Source organism: Bombus vancouverensis, chromosome 15, assembly GCF_051014615.1.
Source record: "Bombus vancouverensis nearcticus chromosome 15, iyBomVanc1_principal, whole genome shotgun sequence".
Lineage (NCBI taxonomy): Eukaryota > Metazoa > Arthropoda > Insecta > Hymenoptera > Apidae > Bombus > Bombus vancouverensis.
The window spans coordinates 7,402,087-7,428,451 of NC_134925.1; the positions used below are offsets into that span (position 1 = coordinate 7,402,087).

A 26,365-nucleotide genomic window follows, 5' to 3' on the forward strand; every position below is an offset into this window, starting at 1 on the left:
AAAATCATTGGTTAACGGATTATTTAGTTGTTATTAGGGTTAAAGAAATAATTGTTTTATGCAATTATAATTACTTTTTGAAATGAACAAATTTTGAAGAATCGTCGCAAAGAAACTGACACTATCTTTCATTCCGTGTTAATAGATCGAACAAAAATTAGTAATTTTTTATTAGACTTTTATCGTCGATTATTTACGCAATATTCTTTTCATACGTTTCACCACTAATTTCACGCGATATTGTTACGAAGATAGACGATTTTTCATTAATAAAATTCAAGTCAAATTTCAGTCGAAAGCTCAAGGAAACTTTTCATTGCAAAATGAAAATACAAAAATTCGTCGTTCGAAAAGTATCATTTTATTATAATACGATGAATGAAACGTAATAATGAAATTAAGAAAACGAGTGTAGCTCTTAAACATGAGAAAGAAAATACTCTATTGGATATTTTCTGCCGTTGTTTTCCTTCATCTAACCGCGGAATTCAATTGACGAAGATACGTCGCCCGAGTTATTTATGGAATATCATATTGCCCTCCTCATTAACATACGTACAAGCTCGATGGATTTATCAATGACGCATTTTCGCGTCCGGGTGATCGTCTTACGGTGCATATTTAATTGTTGTTCGTTAACTGAAATTAATTCAAAGCCGTGACAGCGTCTATTTGACATCCTTCTTCCACATCGTTCAACTTCGCAAAACAAAAATTAAAGAAAATTGTCGAAATTTATATATAAAACATAAGCGTTAATCGACACAAGTGAAAAATTTCGAAAAATGCATTCATAAATTTCTTTGGTCTGCGAATATAAAAATGGTACGAAAAGGGGAGGCAACGAGGCGAAAGTACGTTAAACAAATGTCAAAGAACATAATTATCGATCACTCTGATTCGTAGATGGCTGAAATAATAATAGTGGGTGCGATACACGAGAGACAATAATTTGAAAAGACGCAGAAAAGAATGTCAAAAAGATGGCCTCTGCGAATGGCTCGTATAAAAGTGGTACGAAACGAGGGAAACGATAAGCTCAAAATTCGCAGGGAAAATCTGCTCTTCAACTTCGTTAACAAACCTGTTTGCTTTCTTCTTGCAGATACTTCAGAACGACCAGATGATGAAAGGTAATGGCTCCCAGGATCAGACAGATGGCGAGCGGTTCGCACTGAATCAAACGCCAACGAGTTCAAAGAAATCCTGTTCCTGCTGACGAATCGGTAACCAACCGATAGCAGGATCGTCGGGTCCGTTATCGTGGTCCTGCCATCACCGTTTAGCCATCGGTGCCATGACACGAGAGTGCAGTTCTGCTTGGTCCACGTCGACCATCGCCGTCGTCGTTGGATCTCGTCTCGATCGTGTAACCAATTTCCTCCCTGAGAAACGAACCATAATAACGATCATTCCATCGATCAAAGTCATCTTTTGTAAGATTTCGATGCTTCCTCGTACATCGTCGTACATGGTTACTGATTGAGAATTTATGAAAATCGAGCATAATTCTTCCATTTGATCTTTGTAAATATGCATACATATATATATATATACAATGACGGACGAAAGAAAGTTTAAACGATACTGTTTTATTATGACTTTATTCGAGTTTTAGAAAGCGGAATTCTATTTTACGAGTACGATGAATAGAGGCGATATATATATTCGAAGAATGTGATTGTTACCAAAATGGTGAAAAGCATCCAGTACGAAGTTACCAATACTCGTATATCATGGACTGAGGGTTTTTATACATTTATAGGAAGGTGCAAAATTGCACGGAATGCACATAATATGATCCACGCTATAGTGCTTCGCATAACACTTTTCCATCGAGATTCCACTCTTTTGATTATATCCTCAACAATATTAATTTGTATAAAAATCTCCAGTCTAAGCGTGTACAGGTTGCAATTTTAAACTTTCTTTTGATCACAACTATTTGTGATTCACGTTTGTCGGAGGTTCGGCTGGGTTTGTCGAAGAAGGTGAAACTTGGAATGCTGAATAAGCGTGGAGAAAGTAGAGTTTTTAAAATATTGGAATTCTTAGACGTAGTCAGGCTGACTAATTCTTCATCAAAATGCTGAGAATTCACAATGATTTTATAGATTTTCTTTTGTAGTTCTCAAGGGATTTGAACGATTCTTTTTCTACTGTATATGAATGTATTCTGTTTCCTTGCGTTACGTTTCTTCCTATACTTCTCATTTTAATTCCTTTGAGATCGAAGACAAGTTAAGAGTAGATAATCGAGAGTGTCATTTATAAGACGAATAGCAAATAGCAAATTAAACATTTAAGATAGACTTAACATCTTCCCTTGAGTTCTACACTAAATACCCAACTACACTGAATTCCTTCATCTGCTTTTAAACAATTTTAACGTTATCGTCCTTCGTGTCTTTACTTACAACGTGTTCTGTATGTTTTCCAAGTATTCATTGTTCGATTCCAATCATTTTATAGTCTACTTATATCGCTCCTTACTTTTGTAAAAAGAAAATTTGGAATGTTTCAACTTTTATGCGAATGTGATTCGTCTCGGCATTCTGAGCTCACCATTCTTCTAAATCTTCATAATTATGGCTTCCATCAGAAAGAAACAAAAGAATGATAAGAAGATTGTGAACGGATGAAGGTTGATCGAAAGCCAGCACCGCTTACAGGACGTTTTCGTTAACGCGAGTCTACTACGACGAATAATCGATGTATCCGTCGCTGAAAGAGCCTGTGAAAACGCTCCTGCTCGAACTTTGCGACTCTTACCATTCCAAAAGATCGTTTTCATTACCTTAATTCTATATTTCGTTATTGCTGTACAGTATTGAACGCGAAAGTGTTAGAAACACGAATAAGGACAGCTATAATAAATAATTTCGACATAATGGATAAATGTCTGAGAGGTGGATTAACGAATACTTGAAATGTACAATTCGACTGTAAAGTAATTTGCATTTGTTAGGTATCTTGGATTTTTGGTCATTTTTATTCAGTAACTATTCTTCTGTAATTTTTACATTCGTACTTCGTTTTCTGTCTCCACCTCTTGGTCTTAGAAGACTATGCTAACGTAAGCCTAACGAAATAAACCACTCTGACGTTCCAGCGATTTTTATATCAATTCTAAATCTTAAGTTCTACCTGTTTTCTCTTTATTTTTATTTTATTTTTGTTTGTTTGTTTGTTTGTTTTTTTATTAAGAAAAAAGAATATAGTGACAATTCACGTCGACGATTAACAGCGTTCACGAATTAAACAACGAATTAACAACCTGTCGATCGTTAGATGTAACATTAAGAATTAAGAAAACAAATTTACTTCTAGTTTCCTGCTTTTTTTAATTAACGAGTGACGACGACACTGACCTTTATGGACCTGGCCGCGACTTATTCTAATCGAACTGAAAAGGTAGCTAAACTATGTTAGCCGACTATCGATCACTTACTATAATAAGTCTAGTTTACATATATTACCGCTCAAAAGTATCTGGGCATTTATTTATGTACTCTTGATAGATTGCGACTTAATCGTAAGACGAAGAAGAAGCTTACATTGGTTTAATTCTTTATTGTAATCGCTGTTATGATATTATAAAACGTTACAATGAAGTTAGTTGCCAAAAGCAGAATATTCTACGACAAATTTATTTCTAGATACTAATCTTCAAAGTCAAAAGTCTCTTAAGTCAGATAAACAAAATATGAAAATAAGATGTTATGGAAATTCAAAGATACAATATAGATATAATATAAAGATTAGAAGCACCAAAGTTTCTATTTGTTTTTGTTTTTAAACGTAAGCGATTAGTTATGTAAAAGGTCAATTGACAGAAGCTTGCTATTATTTCAACATTTACAATATTTACAAAGAACTGTACTCATTAGTAAACTTAGTAATAATTTTCATCGGTATTTACTAGTATGCGTACCATTAGCAAGTTTTTAAATGAATCATTTCGATTTACCTAATCTCCATTGATTTACAATTCCATTAAATTCATAAATATTTCATTAAATCTTTTCCATTGATCTACATTTCATTACTCGTGTGTCTATTATCAAGCAAAAATTGACGTATTAAGTCTAAATGTCCAGATACTAATGAATGGGTAGTATGATCATTATTGATCGTTCTTCAACGAATTTTGGTCCGTCGATGAAAACTAAAACTGTGTTCCACGTTGAAAGCCTGACTGCTTGGAAAACGTTTCATTTTCTATATAATAACGTCGACCTAAGTAGAGTTTTTTATACGAGTAATTATTAATGTCCACGATATATGTATTTAACAGAGGAAATGTCGTGAGTTTCTGCGTTTTTCTATGGAAAAATGACGTGGTGCCACGTGTTTTCCTGTCTCTTTTATCGTTTCTTCTTTTTTATTAAGACGAAAATACGTTGTTCGTACGTATTATATATTATATACAGATTGTATTTATATGTATAAGAAGCATGTTATATATACATATAATTTATAGTAAAGTGATTGAGATTCAATATAATGGCCTGTTGCAAAGCATTTTATTTTTCCTTCATTTCTGCCACGTATTTTTAGAGCAATTCCATTCTTGGTTTACTAATTCACACGGAGAGAAAAAAGGAAAAAGGAGAAAAAAATATTTTAACAGAAAAATATAAATCCATATATCCCTGTTTCAATGTATCTCCAGTTAATTAAATTCAATTCGTAGACAAATAATTTTTCCTTCGTTTCTTGAGACTATCATTTGATAATAGTTTAAATGAAACTTTCGCTCGTACTTCGTTCATTCATATACCGACGAGAAAGGATAGGAAAATATTGGAAAATATACATCCGCATATTTGTCCTAAATTAATTAAATTCAATTTGTAGACAGATAACTGGATGCAGTGCAAATAGCTTAACAATTTCACTCTTGTCCCACTCGAGTTGCTCAACTATGCATTAGACAATGAATATTACGTAGTGCAGGACACAGATGTCCTTAGACGATCCTACTATCATAACGTTACGTAGAATGTACTCTCACTTTCTGCGATGCTATTAAACTGTCCACTACTACAATCAACCAGTATCCAATCACGTCGCAGTCCTCGAATTTATATAATCTTCGTGAAATCAGCATCTTCTTAAGTTTCTTCTCCATAAAAATCCGACTGAAAAATTTATGTCATTCGTGTATAAATTAATTTCTATCATCAGGATATAAAATCGATATAAATTACGCATATTGTTATCTTGTTCTTACTACGAACAGGCGCATCAATTCCATCGTCAGTGAGACTACAAATCCATGTACCATCAAATCTGATAGATGACAAATAGCAAAAAGAATTCTTGTATCGTTTCTCGGAAAATTCATCGTAAGAAATTTTGTTCAAGGTTGATTGCCACCAGAGAACAATTCTTCATGATGAAACTCTTCTGCTCCTTGGTCACTCATTCGCGATTTCATAGTCATCGTACCGTGCAAACGTTGTTGAGTAAATGGCACTAGCGAGCGGGAGTTCTTTTTCAACTGTTCATTGTCCGAAGTGCTTTTTAATTTGATGCTTCGTGGACTTTGTTTCTAAAAAATTAAGCAGTATATTCTTAAAATAGCGTAGAAAGGTAAAGATTACGTAAAGAACGCGGTAACTTGAAATGAAATAATTTATTGCCATTGTTTCTTGTCCGAAAATTTTCTTCCATTTTCCGAACGGATAGTGGATTTGTTTAATAATTTTTTAATGCCTCTTTCCTACCTCAAACTCGTGCTATTTTTCATTTTATATTTTAGTATTTTATTATCCCATTATTTAATTAGTGTTCTGTACATGTTCCATTTTCTATTTTACTCTTTAGCGTTTTATTGTTTATTTAGTATTCTCTATTCTAGTTTGTCGTTTATAGAACACTGTGAAATTAGATTTGGAAGAATCTACTTCTTTAAATAGTATTTAAATTGCGTTATTTAAATACCATTGAAAATTATTAGAATTATCACATTATATCGTGATATTATTATACATAAATTTATAAAACACAGACAATCGTTAACTATGACTAATTTTCGTTTCTTTATTTTCTATTTACTGGAATCTCCACCAAACTCGTTGTCACTGTCACCCACTGAAATGTTTATTACCAATGAAAAATCCTGACAGTAGTAGTTGTTGATAGAGCAACAGAAAAGGAAGCGTAAAATAAAGAGACGCATCGCATGTATTGCAGTCTGAAATTTAATCTCTTAATTAGTTTGCCTTCTACCTTCTACGCATGCAAAGATATCATTATTCTGAATTTATTGAAGAGATATTTTCGTCATGGAACTGCTTAGATAACGATGATAAGCGTCACGAAGAGGCGAACCAGTTCATGAAATTGATTGCAGTTGTTACGTGTCTTCGTAGTATACAGATTTCCCGCGACCTATCCAACCTGACAATGTTAGAAGAATTGAAAAATGTTGCAGATACAATTGTTTGGGATAATTTGACAGTGAACGTCCCTCGGGAAAGAGATTTCTTGAAGATTTTATGGAAAAAGTTTCGAAGAAGACGTTACGAAGAAAATTTGTCCATCTTGAAAGGAGGTGACATCGAAAGAAAATGTTTCATTTGTTTATTACTTTCCTGTTCACAAAAATTTCTATTTCTTTAATTGATTTACGGATTAATTAAGGAACTTTTTTTATCAAATGTGAAGTAACAGAAATCTGTGTGGATTATAGTGTCTGGTTATGCTGTGACGGGAAATCTGATTGCCATAATGGGACCAAGGTACAGAAAAGTTACTATAGAAGTAAATATAGGAAGAACAAAGTACTCGATGTAATGAAATTTGAAGAAGGAGGAATCGCGAATTCTTAAGCTTAGAACTGTTGATTATAATTAATTATTTAATTTTTTTTTACTTTTTAATCCATACGAAATTAATCGATAAGAGAAAATTTATAAGAAAGAACTTACATTTTTTATTGTATATTCTAGTAAGTGTTAGAACGCTTTCAAAATATTAAATTGGTTTATCTTCACGACAGAAGAAACTGTACAATTACGAATTAAATGATCGACACGAATCACTAACGTCGTAGAATGCCAAACATAAAAATGACCACAACGATCATTCTTTTCCAGTGGCGCTGGAAAAACAACGCTTTTAGCGGCTCTAGCTGGGAAAATTGAACCGGCGGCTGGATCGGTGTCAATAAATGGGCAAATCGTTTCACAAATGATCATGTCGAAGATATCCAGTTACCTGCCACAATTCAATGCTCTGCCAACGTCTCTCACCGTGGAGGAATATTTACTGTTCTCGGTGATTAGTTGCTTTACTTTGATAATTAACGATACTCAACTAAAATTATGAGAAATAAATAAATATTAGTTTGTATTATATAATTAATATTATAAATAATTATATTGCGAATTTAATTATTACATATTCTATATTATCATTTATTATATATTAAATTTATTACATTACAAATAATATTCAGCATTTAATAATAAATGAATAAATATTAATTTTCATCATCTTAGTTAAGTGCGCTCGTCGTTATTTATACTGAAGATAATTCACGATAAATCAGTTGGTTTGTTCAGTACGCGTTGAAGATGAACGTCAACAGTGTACAAAGGAAATTTTTGTCAATGAAATTATCGACGGAGATGGGCCTGATCGATTGTAGAAACGTGTTGATATCCAATTTGTCTGGTGGACAGAGAAAACGACTTTCCTTGGCTGGTGAATTGATTACCAGGCCAAAGATACTTTTCCTCGACGAGCCGACTACTGGTAAGAGAAAGTTACAGGATATATCGATTTAAGGGTTCGTGAAATAGAGTAGCGTTATGGATGATTATGATATTTTCGAGCGATTGAATATTATTGAAATATAATTGGAAATTTTTAATTCTTAATTATCAATGCTACATTTCTTTATTTTTCTTCTTTTTATTTTGTTAGCATATTTGGAACGTAGAATTTTATACTGTTTTATTTAACGTGGATTTAAAACTGCTTTCACCTATTTTTCTACTTTTCTGCGTTTTATTTCTTTCTTTTTTTTTACTTTTGGATTTATTCTCGTATTAATTTTCAATGTTTTAATGTAGAAACTTTAATGAAAATTTCCATAATTAAATCCTAGGTTTGGACATATTCTCTGCGAAGCAAGTGGTAGAGGCATTGACGACTATAAGTCACGAATCTATAGTCTTTTGTACTATTCATCAACCAGGAATGGACGTATACAATCTTTTTTCTCATGTGTTATTGCTGTCTGATGGAAAAACGGGTTACTTTGGGACTTTGGAGAACGCTACACAGTTCTTCCTCAGGTAGCTAATTAACGTCTGATAACTTTTATTATCCATGATATTTTCTATTTCAAAAAGAAACAGAAATTATACCGTCAAAAAATTAATACCAACAATCTTTGAAGATAAATCTTCTTCCTATAATCACAGGAATAATTAAATAAATACTATCAAAGTCAAAGTTGCTTCAAATAACTAATTAATTAAACGAAGATGTTCACTTCTGACTGAAATCACTTGAAACATTATTAAATTCTGCCTCCAATAAAATCAAATAACGTTTAAATGAAACTGCATAATATCAAACAAAAAAAATGTTTCATATATTACATGAAATTTCGAGTAAAATTTGGCTGAAGGGTTAATAAAATTCTAAATGTCGAACAAACACAGTCTAAGCTACGAATACTTGAAATAAATAATTCAATTGAAAATACCATTTCTAATTGAAATTTCCAGAAACATTGTTAGCTTGCAATTTCAATAAAATCAAATAAAGCTCGAATAATGTTATATAAAATTGAATAAAAATTTCTCTGAAATATTATATGCGAAATCGATTAAAATTCATCTGAGATAACACAATTCTAAATGTGGAACAAACACAGTTTAGGTTACGAATGCCCAGTTGGTTTCGACGAGTCTGAGTACTACGTAAAGCTCTTATCTCGGCGAAAAACCGAAACGACCACGACAAATCCGAATCGCGAGGACGCTGGAGCCGAAGAACTTATCGATAAGATATGTCGGGCATTCTCGCGATCTCCTCTCTCGAGGATTCCCAAAATCACCAAGAGCAAAGACCTGGAGATCCAACCGCAGAGGTAATAAAAAATATTTTCGAACGGAAAACAGAAAAAAAGAAAAAAGGTGGTTTATTGAAATGTACGAAGAGATCCTTCCGTTGCAATAGAAATAATTTTTAGAAAACCTGGATGCGCGATACAGTTTTCTTGGTTAACGTGGAGGATATGGGTTGAAAGTCGCAGGAAGATCTTTCAAGGATGGATTTCGTGGCTTTCTTATTTCGTGAGTTATTTCAATCGATTTGAACATTAGTAACCAACATTGGTAAACACTAACTCAAGTGTCGAACGAAAGGGAACTAATGGGAAATTTGGGGTAGAAATCACTCGTTGATAAGAATTTTTGTGAAGCGCGTACACTAACGAAAGAAATTTAGAAATTGAGAAAATTTGGAAAGTTTGCGAGATATTGTGAAACTGTCTGTACAAAGAAAATATTTATGACACGAATTTATCCTTTGTCAGTGTTGTAGTACAATTTTAGGGGATGAAAACGACCTTTGAGAGAAGAAACGTCAAATTTTCCATTTTGTGGAATGTCTCAAGAGTTCTAGATAAGAAATTTATGTGTTTACTTTTGTTCGTTATTCTGAATAACTGACAATTGATAATGACGACTGCTCATCAAATTCTATCGAGTTTTACGAAAGAAAAGGAAAATTATTGTAATTGAAATTAATCGCAGCTCTCCATGGCGGCGGTGGCCACTTTTTACACGGGGATTAATTCGCACACGCAGGTGGGTGTGCAGAACGCGAGAGGCGCGTTGTACATGATGAGCTCTGAAATTTCGTTCACGGTCGCCTACTCCGTGATTTACGAATTTCCTAGCCAGCTTTTGATTTATCTTCGCGAGGACGGCGTTTATGGCAGCGGCCCCTATTACGTCGCCACGTTCTGCGGTCTGGTAACAGTATGATTTTGCTTTCAACTTTTCTAACCAGGCCTAAGTTCGTGTAACGTTAAAGCAACTAACTTTTAACGCACCTCAAAATGTTTCTGATCGCAAACATCAAGATTTTGAGAATTTTTATTTACTCGCGTATATCAAGCTTTAAACCAGTATCCTGCTTTAGCTGCATAATTAATTACGTTACAAAAATTATTTTCCTCCGTCCTGGTACGTTTCTGTGATTCGAAGAAATATAGTCAACTCTTTATGATGGTAAACGTGGAACATTGTCACATGAAAACTGACATCGCAGTGTCTTATAATAGTCATAATTAGATGGTGTATTTTCGTACATTTGTGAGAAATTTCAAGATGCAAAAATGCACGTAATATGCTAAGAATAATACTCTTTAAAATATTTGATATTTCAAAGAAGCTTCTATCTCAGTTCCACTTTTCCAATTATATTCGTACAAATGTAAATCTTATAGAATTATGAAGTTGTTATGAGAAGAACAAATATGGAATGTCACAGAATCATTTCAGTCAGTTTTAGCATTTTAAAATTCAATTTAGCTAAAACTACCAGCGCTTAACTTCGTCCTCTAAAAATGGAAATTCTTTCTGTTCTATTGTTATCAATTAAAAACATTTTAAAACTGAGTCACTAACAAAGAAAAAAATATTTTTCAGATACCAATAGCAGTCCTGAAGGCCATACTCTTCACAACAGTTATATACTTCATCCTGATCACTCAAATCAATTTGTCCAATTTTTTATTTTACTGCTTGACAACATCGGTGGCTGCGATTTGTAGCATAGCGTACGGTCTAGTGTTTTCCATTTGGATCGAGAATGTCGATGTTATTACGTCAATCATGGTACCTATAGACGTGCTCTTCTTATTAACTGCTGGGATGTTCTATAATCTCAGGTATTATATGTTTTAAATAAATACAAATTATAGCTTTGCCGTTAAAAGCCTCGTAAACGACACTGAAACAATATTTGGTATTTATTTTTTGGAAATTATTTAATTAGATAGCTATAACTTCAGTTAATCGGGGGTATATAGTATTTAAAGCCCAAGATTAAAAAAAAAAAAAAAAGGAAGAAAGAAAAATTGAAATTGACGCTTGTAATGCTCAAATTTTGACTGAAACGAAGAAATACCGCTCAAATTTTATCGGGGTGACAATGAAAATTAAACGGAATAAAAAGCACAATAGAAAATATGAAAAAAAATGAGAAGACATAGAAAACAAAGAAATTGCTTGAAATAAATGGTTGGTACGCTTAAAATTAAATGAGACGAGAGAAATATCACTCAGACATTGTCAATATTGCCTTTAAGAATTAAAAAAAAAAAATAAAAGACACAATATATTGAGAATAAGCTGGCACAGAAACGAAAGAAAATAAAGAAACAATTTCTTAAACGAAAATACACATTTTTAAATTTTGAGAATATAATGGCTCAAAATTAAATAGAATAAAGAGAGAATGGCGCTCAAATTTTGTACATAAGATTTATATCTTTTATTTAACTTTCTTATTTAAAGTATATTGGAGAAACGTTATTCAAAAATGTAAAATCTACTCGAGTGCAATGTTCGAATTTAACTAGACCATAAATATTTTAGAAGCAGATCGGAAATGAGCTGTATTTTCTTCACGGGTCAACAGGCTATAAAAGTAATGGGTGTTTGACGGTTTCAGGTCGCTGCCCAAGTATCTGACGTGTTTTAAATATTTCTCGATATTCTTTTACCTGAACGAAGCTCTTTCCATAATTTACTGGTCACGAATAGAGGACATTGGTGAGCACAATGATTTCTTAAATAGATTGCACCAACTTCTAGCGATATCTCGAGTACCCGTCGAACAATCAATCGCAAACGTAGAAGATCAGTTTTGAAAATCTTCTTGAAAGAACGTATCTGAAGTCAGAGATATCGATCTGATGAAAATTTAATTCAGTTTTTCACGTGGTTCAGTAAAAACCTTAATCTAACTCCAATATCAGTTCTACCTTTTTCTGTCTTTTTTTTTTACATTTTGGTTGAATATAAATTTTAGCTTCACTAAAATAAAAGTATTTAATCGTAAAATTAATGGATTTTAGAATTCGTACAAATAATCCCAACATATTGATTAAATAAACTCTGAATTAAAGAATAAACGTAAGATATTAATTGAACGAACTTTAAACGAGTTAATAAAGTTTCTCAACAAGATGAATGTTGTAAAATCAAAATCATTATGCGACTGCGTTTTCTTTCGACAGATCGGAAATCTAGTAATTTATTTCGACAACTAATTACTTTCGGATAAATCGATTGAAATTTCGACTCGGAAAAAATTTAATATATGTAATTTACCTTACAACGATTTAAATATAATTAATTATTAATTTGTCTTTTAGAATGTCTAGCATCCAGTGACTTTCCTTGTCTACGAAATGGAGAACAAGTGCTATCTGAATATGGATTCGAGAAGACAAATCTCATCTGGGATTTCAGTGGTCTTCTATCCTTAACAATCGCAATGAATATTCTTGGATACTTTGGTCTACAAAGGAGGAGGAAAATTAGAACATTTTTGTGAATAACAATTCCACCATTCGTTTACATAACAGAATTTATAACGAGCATATAATACATATCAACTTACTTAAAGTTACTCGTATAACTTAATATTATCTTTGTATTCCCTAAATATCTATTGATATTAGCGTTAATATCGAGAATCTGTGAATTGTTAATTTCATGAGATCAAAGGTGATTACGTCGATCGATCCGAGATAACAAAATATTTAAGTTTACAAATTGAAAAACAACGGTAGCAAGGAAACATTTGTGCATTGATTTTCTTTTATTTAGATTTTTTTTTTAGAAAGAAAAGTTGTAAAATGAATGAAATTGGAGATTAACTTAATTAACAACTGGAAATTAATTTAATAGACAGGTTCTTTGCGACTTCTGTGTCTGATCACCAGAAAACCAGCGAAATGGCAAATCCCAAAAATGACCAAGAGGCCGATTATATCCATGGTGTAATGGTTTGGTGAGTAGCCGTACTTCTCCAAAACTTCTCGTCCGCTGGAGACACACGGCTCTTCCGGATCCGGCGAACAGTCTTTGACATGAAAGATTCTTATGTAAAAAGCGTGGAAGAACGTTTGCTGATTTTATTTATATTCTGCAATTTTATTTCACAATTTTTAATTCGATATTGTATTATACTTTTCATTAAAAAAGAAAGAAAATAAAATAAAGAAGACTTTACAGTCCGACTAAAGATTGAAAGAAGTTAGAAAGGACTTCAAACTTGCATCGAAGATAAAGAAAACTAGAAACCTAACAACTTTTATTTCAAGTATTTTCTCGCATGAAAGATACAATTTGCGAAAAGCAATTTAAAATAATGAAACACTTTCTTCCTGTTTAATTTCCTTAGAACGTATAACGATGCATGTAATGGAATAAAATATGAAGACAAATGTGATCAAGTTCAACAGATAATTACGTACTTATGTGATCGATTAGAGGCCATTGCGTCAAGGAAACCGCCTCTAGGCCATAATAGAACTGGGATAGATATTTGAGCCACGCGATACCAGGCGCTAGATAGCTGAAAAATATTTGTAAGAGAACGCATCGAACCTATACACGCTCGTTTTAATTAAACTTATATCTATATATATTCTTGATCGCCGTGAGTGTATTTTTCAAATATTTTAGGAACTTAGAAACAAGCTATTTTAAACTGCGTGTTGTTGAATGTGGAATTTAATTTTCTACTCGCGAATGAGCATTCGACCATGAGTACGTTAAATTTAATCGAAGCTTGTAATCGTTCTCCTCACCCGAGATGCAAATAAATTCCGCAGAACATCAGGCCAAGGAAGTCCAACGGCACAGAAAATAGGGAGGCTGTGTTTACCGATTGGAACGACGCCGATAGAAATAAACCTGTCGAGAAATCAGACGGTTCTTGTGTGTTTCTACTTAAAATATCCACCTTTGCACGCTCGTAGAAGCCAATAAATTGAGATAATTTAATAAAAAATGCAAGACTCCCGTTGTTGAATAATTTCGGCGATTCTTTGACGCTACTGAGACATTCTACTGTTCCATAGTTAATTTATAAAACTACAGTGAATCAAAGATTACCTTTACCATACTTTTACGTAGAGTGCTGATTTTTATGTAATTTCGTATATTTGTGAACAAAAACTAAGATTTGACGATAAGGGAATGGAACATAGAAGTTTGTTCCATCTGATAAAAATTATACAGAGTATTCCGTTCTGAACATTTTATATATTTTTATGTACTGTATGCAATTTGTAGAAAAAATGTAGAAAAATCGGCGATCTACCTTCAATTATGTAATAAATATAATTAATAATTTTCTCTTTGTCCGTCTGTGTCTCTGGGACTTACAACAATTTCAGTTATACTGTTTTAGTAACAAAAAATATATGGTATTCTTATAATAGTTGGGAATTTTTGTTTTCTTCTGTCTTATTTTTTCTACTGGGAAGATCCTCACCAAGAGCGGAGGCTGAAACGGCGCAGACAACTACAGGCAGCGCAAAGTAAACGAATCCTAAAAGTCCACCCTTCAGCCCCGTGATTGCGAATATGAAAGCCGCGTACAGCAATGGCTGTATTATCGCCCCGGGTATCTGAAAATTTCCACAGAATCCACTATATCCGTACATTGAAACTGGAGATTGGATTTCGCTCTATTCATCCAGAAATGTAATATATCTCGAAAGCATAAAAACCAGTATACAATTAAATAATAGCCAGAGTGCGATCGCTTCGAAACCTTATTTTCCTTGGGTCAGAAAAATTTCCAACGACAATGAAACGAGATAAAAACGTTTTTTACTAATCCAATAATTCAACAAATATCTTGATGTTAATGTTACTAATTAGCATAATCATTACTTTAAATGTTCTCATTTTTTAATTAATAAGAATACCAAAAGTAGGTGGACACAAAAGTTTCAATGTCTGCAACAAAATCTTCTAAATATTATTTCCTTAAATTTCATCTGTGTGTATTTCGTTGTTAGGAAAAATGTACTTTCGCATCTATTAATATTCTATACAGAGATTGTAACAAGATTAGATACAATTTTCGGTACTGGTAAAGGACTTATTAATAATCAACTTATCTCACCAGGACGATAACCTTGCTCATGTAATACGGCGTCGGGTCATATAGTCCACTGGCGATGTCGCGCAGTAGAAGCGGCAGTTCTCGCGGGAATGTGTAGAAAACAGCATAATTGAACGTGAATACAGTTTCGACGACCACCAAGTAGAGGAGACCTTGCATATTCTGTATGCCACCCTGATTCAACGCTTGTCCCGTGATGTTCATATACGGCAACGCTATCAGCAATCCTATAAACTTTAGACGCGCGTTTGTCGATTTTTGGATTATTTGGAGTTTAATGAAATTTAGGAAAAGTGGGAAACCGAATAGAAAGCGGATGATTGGTTGGAGCAAAATCGAGCCAGAGACACAGTGGAGTCGACAAGAACATTGATTACATTAGAATTTATGGCAATTTATATAATTTGAGAATATTATATTTTAAAAATACCAGAAAGAATAGTAAATTCTGCTTTTTTGGGGGGTCATTTGGAGGCTATTGATCGATGCTAAATTGCAAAGTATCAGGAGAGACTCAGGGTTCAGTGTTGGAAATCGAAAGTTATAGTAACTATGACAAGAAAAAAGTTAATTACACTGGAATCGTGACTCGAGAAGTGTAACAAATTATAGCGAACGAGGAGAAATGCAAGCACATAACTTTCACTCGAAGGAAACAGGCAGCCCGTGCAATATCACCGAACAATAAAACCGATACAGTTAAGAACTTGGGAATGCGCTTGTGTAGCAGACTCGCTTGGAAGCATCGCACTCGGTAAAAGGTAGAAGAAATTGGAAACAAAAGAAGAAACATGGGATACCTAGCAGGAAGTATATTGCAATTCAAAACTATAAATGCGAAAAACGAACTTCTAATCTACAAAGTACAACAATTGTGAGACCAATCTGAACTTATAGGATTGAGCTCTAGGGTACAGCAGCTAACAGCCGCATCAAGAAGATCGAAGCATTACAATCAAGCACTTTATGGACAATAGTCCATGCTCCATGGTACATTAGAAATTAAGAGCTCAGAAAAGACATGGAGATAGAACCGGTTTCGAAAGTAATCGCAAACCATGTTAAAAGAAAACAGGCTATCTAACCGTCCAATTACTTTAGCAAATAATCTACACAGCCAGCCTATCCTGAGGAGACGATTAAAAAGTACCCAAACGATTTCACAATCTAACATTAAGAAGCGATATGAATCGCAAGGAGAAAATATTTACATGGTGTTAGTACAGTTAAGGTATATAAAATTATCGAATGTCTTCGGTAAAAATTGGAATTTCGAAAAAAGAAAGCATAAAAAGAGAAAGTTATGGAATATCGAGTACAAAAGTTTATTAGAAATGAGGAAAGTTTCAAAGAAGATCAAGACAATTTAATTTACCTAGAAGAATGCTAAATTATATGGACTAGAAGGTATTCTATATTTCAACTTAGTAAAAATATACTCATCAAGATATAATAATTGTAAAAAGATTTAATTGAAAATAGGATTCAAGGAATCACAATAATCTATCTTGATCGAACATTATAAAGTTGCAGGATCTCGGTAAAAGAAAAAAAATGCAAAATCAAATTCCTTCGAATTCCTTTTCGTAAACCTAGTATCGAAAATCGAAATTCAATAATATAAATTGATTGGAAAAAAGAAGAAACCAGAGATAATATAAATTAACTGAAAGGATAAAAGAGGAAAATTACGTATACGTGAAACATTGTGTGAATGCAACATTCGTCTCTAACCATTTGACTTCAAACTATCTTATCTCGCAACTTTTCCCTTCAAATTTCCCGACAACTTGCAATTTAATCCACGACCATCCGAAACTCTGAAACATATGAAACAATGACCGTGCGGCTACGATACGGGAACGATTAAAGCACAAAGGAGGAGAAACAAGGCGAAAGGGGATCAGACAGCTTATCGTGGTCAAAGGAAAAGCTTGTTGCAGGACAGAGTCCAATGTCTCACCATGTACGTTGCGAATCGCAAGAGAAGAGAGGCTGAGTTCCTCTTGTAATCGACGTAAGTTCGCCACGTGAGCCAGCGAAGCTGCGTCAGTGTACGTGCTTTTTTGAAATCTTTCGGAGACAAGGAGATCTGTGAGAATATTGCTGGTAGCTCACCGGAATCCATGAAGCAGGAGTAGTCGATCAGTTTCGACATCTTCTGGCTGTGTTTCGATTTCTCGTACTGATCGCAGATCCAATTTACCTATGCAGGATCATCGAGTTTGTCCAGAAAGTTCTGTTTCCGTTTCTCTTTTCTTTGTTCTTTTTTTTCTTTTGTTAACACGTTGACAAAATTTTATATATTTGATATACTTAATACATATTTTACCCCACGAGTTTTATATATTTCGCCTTGAGAGCCACAAAGATTGAAATACACTACGCTACAACATTTAATTTTTGGCTAAATATCATGTTTGTCAAAATCATTCACGTCGTTCAAAATTCTTCAAAAGATTTTGTTTACAGTACCTTTCTATAACTTTCAGCTTCCCTGCCACGGACGATGGATAGTTGAGAAACGAAGAACTCAGCGCTGTTGAAAGTTGGAGGACAACGTAGGTCCAAGCTGAAAGTTGCGTTCCATTTTTGTGAAATAGTGTGTGAACCATGTATTGGTTGAATGGCAAGGAGTTTGAATTTTTTGGAATCTTGTATACATGAATATAAATTTGTAAATCTTGTGTAAAAACATTATAGAACGATAATGTAAATAATAATATAAAATAGAATTACAAATAAACCTTATTTATCTCAAAATCTGATTAAAAATGAAATGAGGCGTTGAGCCGGTGTCTAAATAAATAAATAAATAATCAAACCTATCGAAGAATTTCATAGCGTCGATAGAAGAACCTTGAAAAGCGACCCTGCCGCTGGAAAGTAGCAGAACTTCATGGAAGATGTCTAACAAACCGGAAGCAGGTTGATGCAACGTGCATATGACTATCCTTCCGCTGGCCGCGACGTCCCTCAACGTCTTCACCACAGTCATCGCCCCATAACTATCCAACCCTGTAGTTGGCTCGTCGCAGAAGAGAATGCTCGGTTCAGTGAGCAACTAGAAAGATTTTCTACTCTATGTGTATCTCATATGAAAGAAATTACGGGTCAAAATAAATGAATATTGTCATTATTATAATATCTCATAAGATATATATTTTTATCAATAGAACGACAAAATTTATCGGTATTTAAAATTTCAATCAAGTCAATGACCGAAAACATGTGTAATTAAAACACGAATTATCCAAAATAGTTAAAAAGCTTGAAAAATTCATTTGTCTATATATGTTTTTATTTAAGAAAAATGTTTCAAGATCTTACTTGAACAGCCAGGGTGACGCGTTTCCTCTCTCCGCCAGAAAGGGCAGATAATTTTGTGGTGATACATTTTCCTAGTCCAAGTTCACCAAGCAGCATCATTATGCGTTGCCTTCTGACGTTGGCCCTCAGCCTCCTGTCCATTTTCATGCACGCCTTGATCAAATCAAGAACAATCGCCAAGTTTTAATGGCTGCGGAACCCAATCATTCGACGTTTAAGCGAATTACACGACGTCGACGGTCAGATGCGCATTGGAAAAGCGTTTTCAGCGAAAGTTTGAAATGAGATTCGGTTTCGCTTAAACGCGAAATAAGCCTTTGAAGAGTAGTTCTTTTGATGAAAGATACGAGATTGATTTTTAACAGATTTCAGATTGCATGCTTGAAACTCAGCGTTGCATTATTGGGGCGAGATTATAAATTATGATGGACATGGAAATCGTACCGCGTATAAAAATTACGAAGGTCGTGAATAATATGGAGATCACGGAAGTTAAAGTAAAATTAATAGAATAAGAACCACAACAATCACGCAAGTCGTAATAAAGATAAAAGTCACGCAAATCAGAGAATAGAGAAACATGCAAATCATGAAAACCATAAGAAACATAAAAATCGTGTAAATCACAATACAAATAGTAAAAGTCATAAATATCGTGAAAGATGTAAAAAATAAAAACCATGAATGTCATAGTACAAATACGAATCATAAGCATCACAAAAAGGACAAGAAACGTTTATACATAGATGGAAAATTAGTAACTTGAAAATTGGAAAGTTAAGAATATGAAATTACGTAAACGCGTGCAGTCTACACGCACAATTTTGTGTCACATATTAAATAATATTTTTTCTAAGCAATAATTAACAAAAAATAATCTTTCTTATAGATTATGAAGAAATCAGCTCTGAAAGGCTTAGATTACAATTTGATATCTAACGATGATAAGCCATCCCCAATAAATATTTTCAATCAAACATCGGACAAAGTGTAAAAGCAGGTGTTTCACAAAGAAATCACCGTCCCATTATGTTTCATTCGATTTAAGAATTGATCTATCGAAACACAGAACCCCTTCTCGTTACACAAGAATGATAATCTGTACTGATATCAGTCGGTTTATCGATCTCGATTACGAGCTTGACAAACTGATGGCGAATAAAAGGCAATTATTTAAAACCGCCAACTGCCAATCGACGCGAGTTTATCGAACGATTATTCTGCTCACTGTACCGTGAACTGCCCCATAAACTTTTACTAGCTACTGGGTAACCATTATTCGATCGGTGTTAGTAGAGATCGATTGCCGCCGTCCATTGAAACGAGTATGATTAATCAAGAACGATTCATGATATCTATCATCGACGATAAAATATATCCAACAAATGCTTTCAACGACGTTATGATAGTTATAATATATCCACCACTTTTCATTTCGTTTCTTGGTACGTTCATAAATTTCTTGTGGCGAGGAAGATCTATATAATTTAAGGAATAAGAATTCGGGGAGCCAATGGAAAAATTTATTTTGCGTTTGCATATGTAGATTATTGAAAAATAAATTTATATTTTTATCTGGTGGACCGATATTTATTTGTTATTAAGTCATATTAGGAAAAAAGTTTTTTTTCATTCTATAATTCTATAGTTTTATGGTTCTGTAACTCTGTAAGTCCATAATCGTTTAATTCTAAAATACCAAAATCTTGTAACTTTGAAAAATGTGACTTATTAATAGAGATAATAAGAAACATCGTAAAACTCTAAATTTTAGACATTTTTGGGAGGAAATAGAGACTTGATTGAATATAGAAAGATTGAAGTAAATTAGAGCAATGTAATTGAACGAACCATGAATTCCATGTGCTCTAGGATTGTCAGCGATTCGATGGCCAGGTCCATTTGTGGAACGAATCCAGATATCCTTATCATCTGGTCGGTATCGATAGGCTTGCCATTTAACAGAACGTCACCTGTCGCTTCTCCTATCGATTAAAAATGCACGCTGATCAGTGATCTGCTCGTTTTGATTTCAAAAATAGTAAAAGGGCAGAGGATATTTCTCTTTTTATTTCTATCTATATCAGCAAAAATATATTTAAATGTAAATCATCTGCGAACTGTTCAAACTATAGCTACAAAGAAAAGAGAAGAAATTTTCTGCAACGAAGGTCTAGAAATTTTGTAATGTTATATTACTGATTTTATTAATATAGTTATTGTAATATATAAAAGATTGATTATGTTTCCCTGATAAAGTTAGAAATCGAATTATGCAAAATATAAAACAATATCAAAATTGAACTATTAAGGTAACACTAGAAACAGATTCTGTCTTTAGAACACATCTGATCAGATTAGATTCTTCTATTACCTTAATAAATTATTTTGTCAAAAATCTATCAAAATAAAGAAAATCACTATTGCTATCGTTAATTATCAGGCCATCTCGAATTAATAATGAAAATTAACAGAAGTCTAAGTATTAACAGAACAGTTATAAGTATAATATACATATAAGCACGCCAAAGAACATGATTTGAAACTTTTGCCGTATTTTTTCATATAGGTACCTATCATTTCGATCTTCTTTGATACAAATTTCATTCGTTGGTAGTTCTACCATTAACAATACCGTTTCATTCTGATCGCGGTGGATTAAATTGTGAAAAATGGAGGAAGATAAACTTATGAACCTTTCACACGGCGGCTGATCGTCGCGAGTAACGTAGTTTTCCCAGCGCCGCTGCAAAAACGACAAGTTCTTTTCAGTGAGGGAGAAGAACGTTCCATCCCCGCGTTGGGAACAATTAACCCCGGAATACTAAGCACTCGTAATTTTCGTCAGCCATGCTCTGAACATCCAATTTTATTTCCGTCTCTGCCTTCCTCCTCACGGTGCAGACTGTAATATTAAACGCATCAGCAAACTGTTCTTCAAGCCGGGGATAAAGAGGGTAGAAACGAACGTTAAAATCTTAATACGGCAAGTTTAACGGCAGCAACATCTGTAATCCGTAAATTTTACATGTGAAGATATGCTGCTAACAACGAGCTGATTAAAAATTTAATGATCCGTAAAGTTTACTAATGATCACACAGTTAAGAGGATAGTAAACAACTTTTTTATGGGGCTGGACGTTTTATTGGGTTGCATAGGTTGGATAAAGTTTCAGGTGAGTACGTTAACGCTAAAGCTGGCAATCTTCAATGTACAGGGTGTATCGTAACTTGTGGTATCCACTTCAAGAGTTGACAGGGAGCATGAAAGAAGTTCATGTGAACATGTGTTCTGTCTTACTCTGTTTCAAATTTATAGTCATCTTTGTGTAAGTCAATAATCCATACAGTGTTTATCTTCACAGCAGATGCTACCCTCGGTTTATATTGTTTGACATACACCTGGAATTGTTGAAAGATTGCGAAATTCTCTGATACAACAACAACAAGCTTACGTACAGACCGCGAATCGTAGCTATAGCCTTCTGTGAAGATTGGAGTTAGGTTGAAAGCTTGAGGTAACTTTGGCACAAGGTCAGATGTAGCATATGTTCGAGTGAACTTTTTCCATTGTTTTTGTGTCTGTCCACGACTGAAGTAGGTCTCACGTGTTACAATACACCCTGTATAACTAACTGATTATTAATCGTAACAAATAACGAAATAATATTAATACATAATAGTTTATTGGGCAACAAATTCGTATGGATTTGGAAAAATGTTATACAAATCATTGGAACTTAAAAATACGCCTATGTGAATGAAGGTACGTACATATCTGTAGAGTTACTTCTTGATTAGATAGATCTTTTCACATTTTGTTAAATAAGTGTGAACAAATTGTGACCCAACCTAATATATCATACATAGATACAATGTTAGAGCAGTGAAATGAAAATAAAAATAAGTATACGTAACTGCACAGGTGGTGAAGTTGAAAAAATGGATAAAGAAGAAGGAGAAGTCGAAAATGAATCGCAAATGTAAATGATATTTCCATTTGAAAATGATCTGCAGAACATGTGACGAGAATTGAATGTCCTATTAGTATGTCTGTAGTTATCTGTATATCTTATATTCGCCATATACCGATGTTTTTATGTAAATTAATAATTTATAATTTATTTAGTATTCCAGGGTTCCAAGAAATTTCACAATGATTACCTTGGTCCCATAATCGCCATCAACATTCCTGAATTAACTATACCACTGACTAGAAGTAAATCAGAGAATTAATACTTTTTGGATTATAAAAGCACCAGAGAATATAGTTGCGGATTATATATATTCAGTATTATTTCCTTGATCTTTTTAGTAGAAGTTATACCTCCATTGAGCAGTCGAATGAATTCAGTGTGCTGCAGACCGAAAATTGCTCGAAGACTACCGCCATTGACCTTCCTCTCAACCGTATATGAAATGTTCCTCCAAGTCAGACACAAATCTTTTCGTATACTCGACTGCAATGTTGGATATCCCAGACTGCGTGTCATCTGGAAAAATAGATCAATCCCAATTATATTTATATAATCAATATATATTCTTCTTTAGGTATTTTTTCAATTATCGATGCGTTGCTTTGCTCATTTTCACTGTTTGTTAGAAGAAAATCTAATTATTAATAAAATTGAACGAATAAAAATACGAATGAAATCCATTGCAATGAAAAATGTTCTCCAAAAGTTTTCCTAAATACACGGAAGCTGTTTAATAGATCTAACATTCTGCTCTCCTTTCTTAAAAAAATTGATTTGCCAAAATTACTACCAACATTTTCAGATAATCGTCTCGAATTGGAAACCATGAATCGAAAATTTGAAATCCCGAGCGTAGTTAGGAAAATCCAGGAAACTAGCAAAAACCGAACGAACGAAGGGATAGAAACGAAATCGATGTAACGTTCATTCAACTTCCAATGCGATTTTCGTGTTTAGAAAATGGATATCGCTGGCGTGTTCGAAATGATCAATCGTAATTATTCGAAATTACAGCGAATCGGAGGGTATGGAATGCGAGAAAATCGTCGAGGAAGAAGATATAAATAGTTTCTTAGAGTGATGAGCTTGTGGTTATTCAAGGATCGTCGTTACAAGTAATGAACCTTTCCACTAACAGCGTCTCATTAAAGTGCCTATAGGTCAGATTCGATTACATAAAACACATGTCCAGCTTGTGTGTCGTCATATCGAACTAGCTAGCTGTTGTTCATACTTATATAAGTTTGTACAATCGTACTTATTGTTAGATGTTCCCTACATAAATTCAGAAGAAACGTACATAAAGTAAAGCCCGGCTATTACGTGCACAGGAAAAGAACAGATACAAATATCTAGACTCTGTGGTCTATTAGTCACCCCAACGTTAAACATTTGCATCTTATCAAAAAAGCAGGCTCCTAAATTAAAATAAACTGAAGTAAAATATACAGTGGCCTGCGAATTGCGGTATAAAAGAAAATAACTTGAAAATGAAGAATAAAATGTATTTAAATACAACAACTTGTTTTCGTAAGAGAATTGCCTCTGAAAGTGTATCGAGCATGCGTGTATAATTTCTAATTGTAAGCAATAAATTGGTAGACCTTGGTAGCATCTCTCATTAATAAACATTTTCTCCTGTTCGCTACTACTTCTGTTTACCTCGCATTGATAAGATAATAGATTCTACAAAAAGAGATGAAAGAGTAAAATCCGCTTCGATATTTGGTACATTTCCGAAACCAATTTTCTTGTAAACAGTGCGTTATTTTAGGAAATTGTGTTCATCGCGTCTGATTTATTTATGGAGAATCGCGTTCTAAAGGAAAGGATTAAATGGATTATGTACTGGATGGAGTAAGTGAATGTGTGAACAGTTTAACATGCCCCTGCATTGGTTAATCAAAGGACCTAACCCTTTGAGTGTTAACCGACGCTACTAGCACCACGGTGATAACGTGAAAATTATTTCCTGCATTACTTTAAGCGACAAAAAATAGAAAAGAAGGAAGAAGACCATCGTGTAAATAAATTTACGAACATTCCACACCTTTTCCTTTTTCAACTAAAATCCTTGGTCTTAAAAAGTGTCGGACTGCAAAGAGTTAATTAACGATCACTAATTAAATCATTTAGATTCTAGAACGAAGAAAAGAACACTCTGACAATACGGTTATCATTTATTTATCCATCGAATTAAACCTCATTTCAAGGTATACGTATACTCACTCTAACCGTATCGTAGAAAATCATCCCGCTGAATCACTATAACAAATAGATCCACAGGCATCCATCGATTCACTCACGAAGTATCCACTGTATGTATACTGACCAACAAACCCATAAAATACTCAAACCTAACGTAACCACAAACTCCATCAACAATTCCAATTAATTTAAAGCTCAATAGATTGTGAAAACCATCATTACATATCGCCTTCACACAGAAAGAAGAAATTGCAAGAATCACTCATCTTAAATAATCTCCTACTATTATTGAAACAGTGTTGCATATAATATAACTTGAAATATTATCGTTTTAATGTAATGTACAACGCTTCTTGTTAAGTTCACCAGCAACGAAGGTTATAAGTGTATGCTGGTTTTTATGGGAAGGTATGGAATACCGAGGAAGATGTGTAGAGTAACGTGTATGTACGTGGGTCTGGTTATGGCGTTTCGGTTGACTGTAGAGAAGCTGGTTGGATTGTGGTAACCAGAGGCGAATGTTGTTCGCGACAACACGATACTATCGCGAGTGGTTTTGTGGAGGAATAGGCGAGCGTGTTGTCTTATATGCAACGGAAGGCCGTTACACAACGAGAACTATGATACGACAAACTCACTGGTGGAAACAGTGACAGGATTACGCGACGGAAAGGAGCTTTAACGCATTCCGCAGCGGATTGGCGGATCTTGCGTTGAGTTAAAAGCTGCTTTTCATGGGGTGTGTTGGATGGTTAATGGCTCTCTTATTTATACACGCTCTATTTTTTTTTCATATTCAGAAGATTGATATAACGTGACGCTGTGTCGCGGCGAAAATTTCAAATGCTAGTACTAAACGTGGAGTAGTACGTTTCATGTTCTTTTCTTTTGAAAATCAAAAATGATAATTGTCAAGGTAGAATATTTTTCGCGAATTAAAAATAATTTTTGTTACAATTAAAAATAACAGCGAGTAAAATAATATTACTTCCTTTCTTGTAAATGATAATTGGTGAGGTAAAATTCCCTGTTGAATAGATTAAGAACAATAATTGATGGGAATTTTTAAAAATCTGTTATTACAAAAGTTCTAAGGTTTTCAAAGATATAAAATGATAGTGTATCAAATAGTAATGTTTTTTTTTTTGTAAATTAGAAATAACATTTGGTGAAGTTGATTTGGGTCTTCTTGTAAATTAAAAATGGGTGTTGATAGTATAGTTCTATATACAAATTTATTTCTAGTATAGTTTCAAATACAAATCATAATTATTAATTACGTATAGTAATAAGAAAATCATATTATTGATAAATAGATTAAGCTGATCTATAATTTATCTACATAAAGAAATATCACCCTAACTTGTCTTTATGAATATAAATTCAACAAGATCATTTTATGTAGATTCTGGATCACGAACGAATAAATTCTAATAAGAAATAATTGGAAGCTTTTGTGTCGCTATTTTGTTATATTGTAGAACATTTTAAATTATTTTCTTAACATCGTTCGTTGATTGTAATTCACAACAAGGCTTTATTCACTGTGAAACGATATTATAATGATTTATAGACAGCAAGTCTGAAAATGAGGAGTTGATGCATACGGTTGTATATTTAATGAAGCTACGTTGCAGTTTGTTTATTTATACATGTGAACTCGA

General features: G+C 33.6%; 3 protein-coding genes and 1 long non-coding RNA gene across 12 annotated transcripts in view; 2 read left to right on the forward strand and 2 right to left on the reverse strand.

Annotated features, from left to right (window-relative positions):
• The window catches only part of Rab32 (RAS oncogene family member Rab32), a 58,811-nt gene extending 54,304 nt beyond the window's left edge, over positions 1–4,507 (forward strand). For all 5 annotated transcript variants that reach the window (XM_033335159.2, XM_033335158.2, XM_033335157.2 and 2 more), the window contains one exon: positions 1,106–4,507. In XM_033335159.2, coding sequence (XP_033191050.1) covers positions 1,106–1,219 — 114 coding nt within the window. In that variant the 3' untranslated portion in view covers positions 1,220–4,507. The remainder of the gene's footprint in view (positions 1–1,105) is intronic.
• A 101-nt stretch (positions 4,508–4,608) lies between these two features.
• Positions 4,609–6,077, reverse strand: LOC143303703 (uncharacterized). The gene is made up of 3 exons (XR_013060253.1): positions 5,733–6,077; positions 5,237–5,557; positions 4,609–5,144 (listed from the first exon to the last, which is right to left on the reverse strand). It is a non-coding gene; the product is annotated as an uncharacterized LOC143303703 (long non-coding RNA).
• A 231-nt stretch (positions 6,078–6,308) lies between these two features.
• On the forward strand, positions 6,309–12,672 carry LOC117157260 (protein brown). Of its 3 annotated transcripts, none has more exons than XM_033335180.2 (11): positions 6,309–6,562; positions 6,701–6,749; positions 7,107–7,287; positions 7,575–7,767; positions 8,123–8,312; positions 8,900–9,115; positions 9,218–9,320; positions 9,783–10,010; positions 10,683–10,924; positions 11,710–11,810; positions 12,416–12,672. In XM_033335180.2, the coding sequence occupies exons 1-11, from the start codon at positions 6,346–6,348 to the stop codon at positions 12,595–12,597; spliced, it is 1,902 nt and encodes a 633-aa protein (XP_033191071.2). In that variant the 5' UTR covers positions 6,309–6,345; the 3' UTR covers positions 12,598–12,672. The 3 variants fall into 3 exon arrangements, with proteins under 3 accessions (XP_033191071.2, XP_076481000.1, XP_033191072.2); XM_033335181.2 differs by having other exon boundaries at positions 6,315–6,562; positions 9,783–10,004; XM_076624885.1 differs by lacking the exon at positions 9,783–10,010 and having other exon boundaries at positions 6,314–6,562.
• Positions 12,673–12,820: 148 nt separating this feature from the next.
• bw (brown) lies at positions 12,821–25,265 on the reverse strand. 3 transcript variants are annotated; one of them, XM_033335178.2, is made up of 14 exons: positions 25,153–25,265; positions 22,844–23,009; positions 22,681–22,729; positions 21,213–21,262; positions 20,368–20,501; positions 18,517–18,669; positions 18,012–18,250; positions 17,662–17,758; positions 17,150–17,392; positions 15,187–15,420; positions 14,548–14,683; positions 13,859–13,964; positions 13,523–13,623; positions 12,821–13,128 (listed from the first exon to the last, which is right to left on the reverse strand). In XM_033335178.2, the coding sequence occupies exons 2-14, from the start codon at positions 23,007–23,009 to the stop codon at positions 12,947–12,949; spliced, it is 1,890 nt and encodes a 629-aa protein (XP_033191069.1). In that variant the 5' UTR covers positions 25,153–25,265; the 3' UTR covers positions 12,821–12,946. The 3 variants fall into 3 exon arrangements, with proteins under 3 accessions (XP_033191069.1, XP_033191064.1, XP_033191068.1); XM_033335173.2 differs by having other exon boundaries at positions 24,723–25,252; XM_033335177.2 differs by having other exon boundaries at positions 25,121–25,250.
• Between the last annotated feature and the right edge of the window lie 1,100 nt (positions 25,266–26,365).

Bases quoted from the DNA above. Each gene is read 5' to 3' on its own strand.
- bw (XM_033335173.2), bottom strand. From the start codon at position 24,746: ATGATTTTCTACGATACGGTTAGA. The intron at 23,010-24,722 runs GTGAGTATACGT...CTATTTTTCCAG, and splicing joins TTTTCTACGATACGGTTAGA to ATGACACGCAGTCTGGGATA. The intron at 14,684-15,186 runs GTGAGATAAGTT...GGAAATTTTCAG, and splicing joins TGAGCAAGGTTATCGTCCTG to ATACCCGGGGCGATAATACA.
- LOC117157260 (XM_033335180.2), top strand. From the start codon at position 6,346: ATGAAATTGATTGCAGTTGTTACGTGTCTTCGTAGTATACAGATTTCC. The intron at 6,563-6,700 runs GTGACATCGAAA...TGTGGATTATAG, and splicing joins TTTGTCCATCTTGAAAGGAG to TGTCTGGTTATGCTGTGACG. The intron at 7,288-7,574 runs GTGATTAGTTGC...TGGTTTGTTCAG, and splicing joins AGGAATATTTACTGTTCTCG to TACGCGTTGAAGATGAACGT.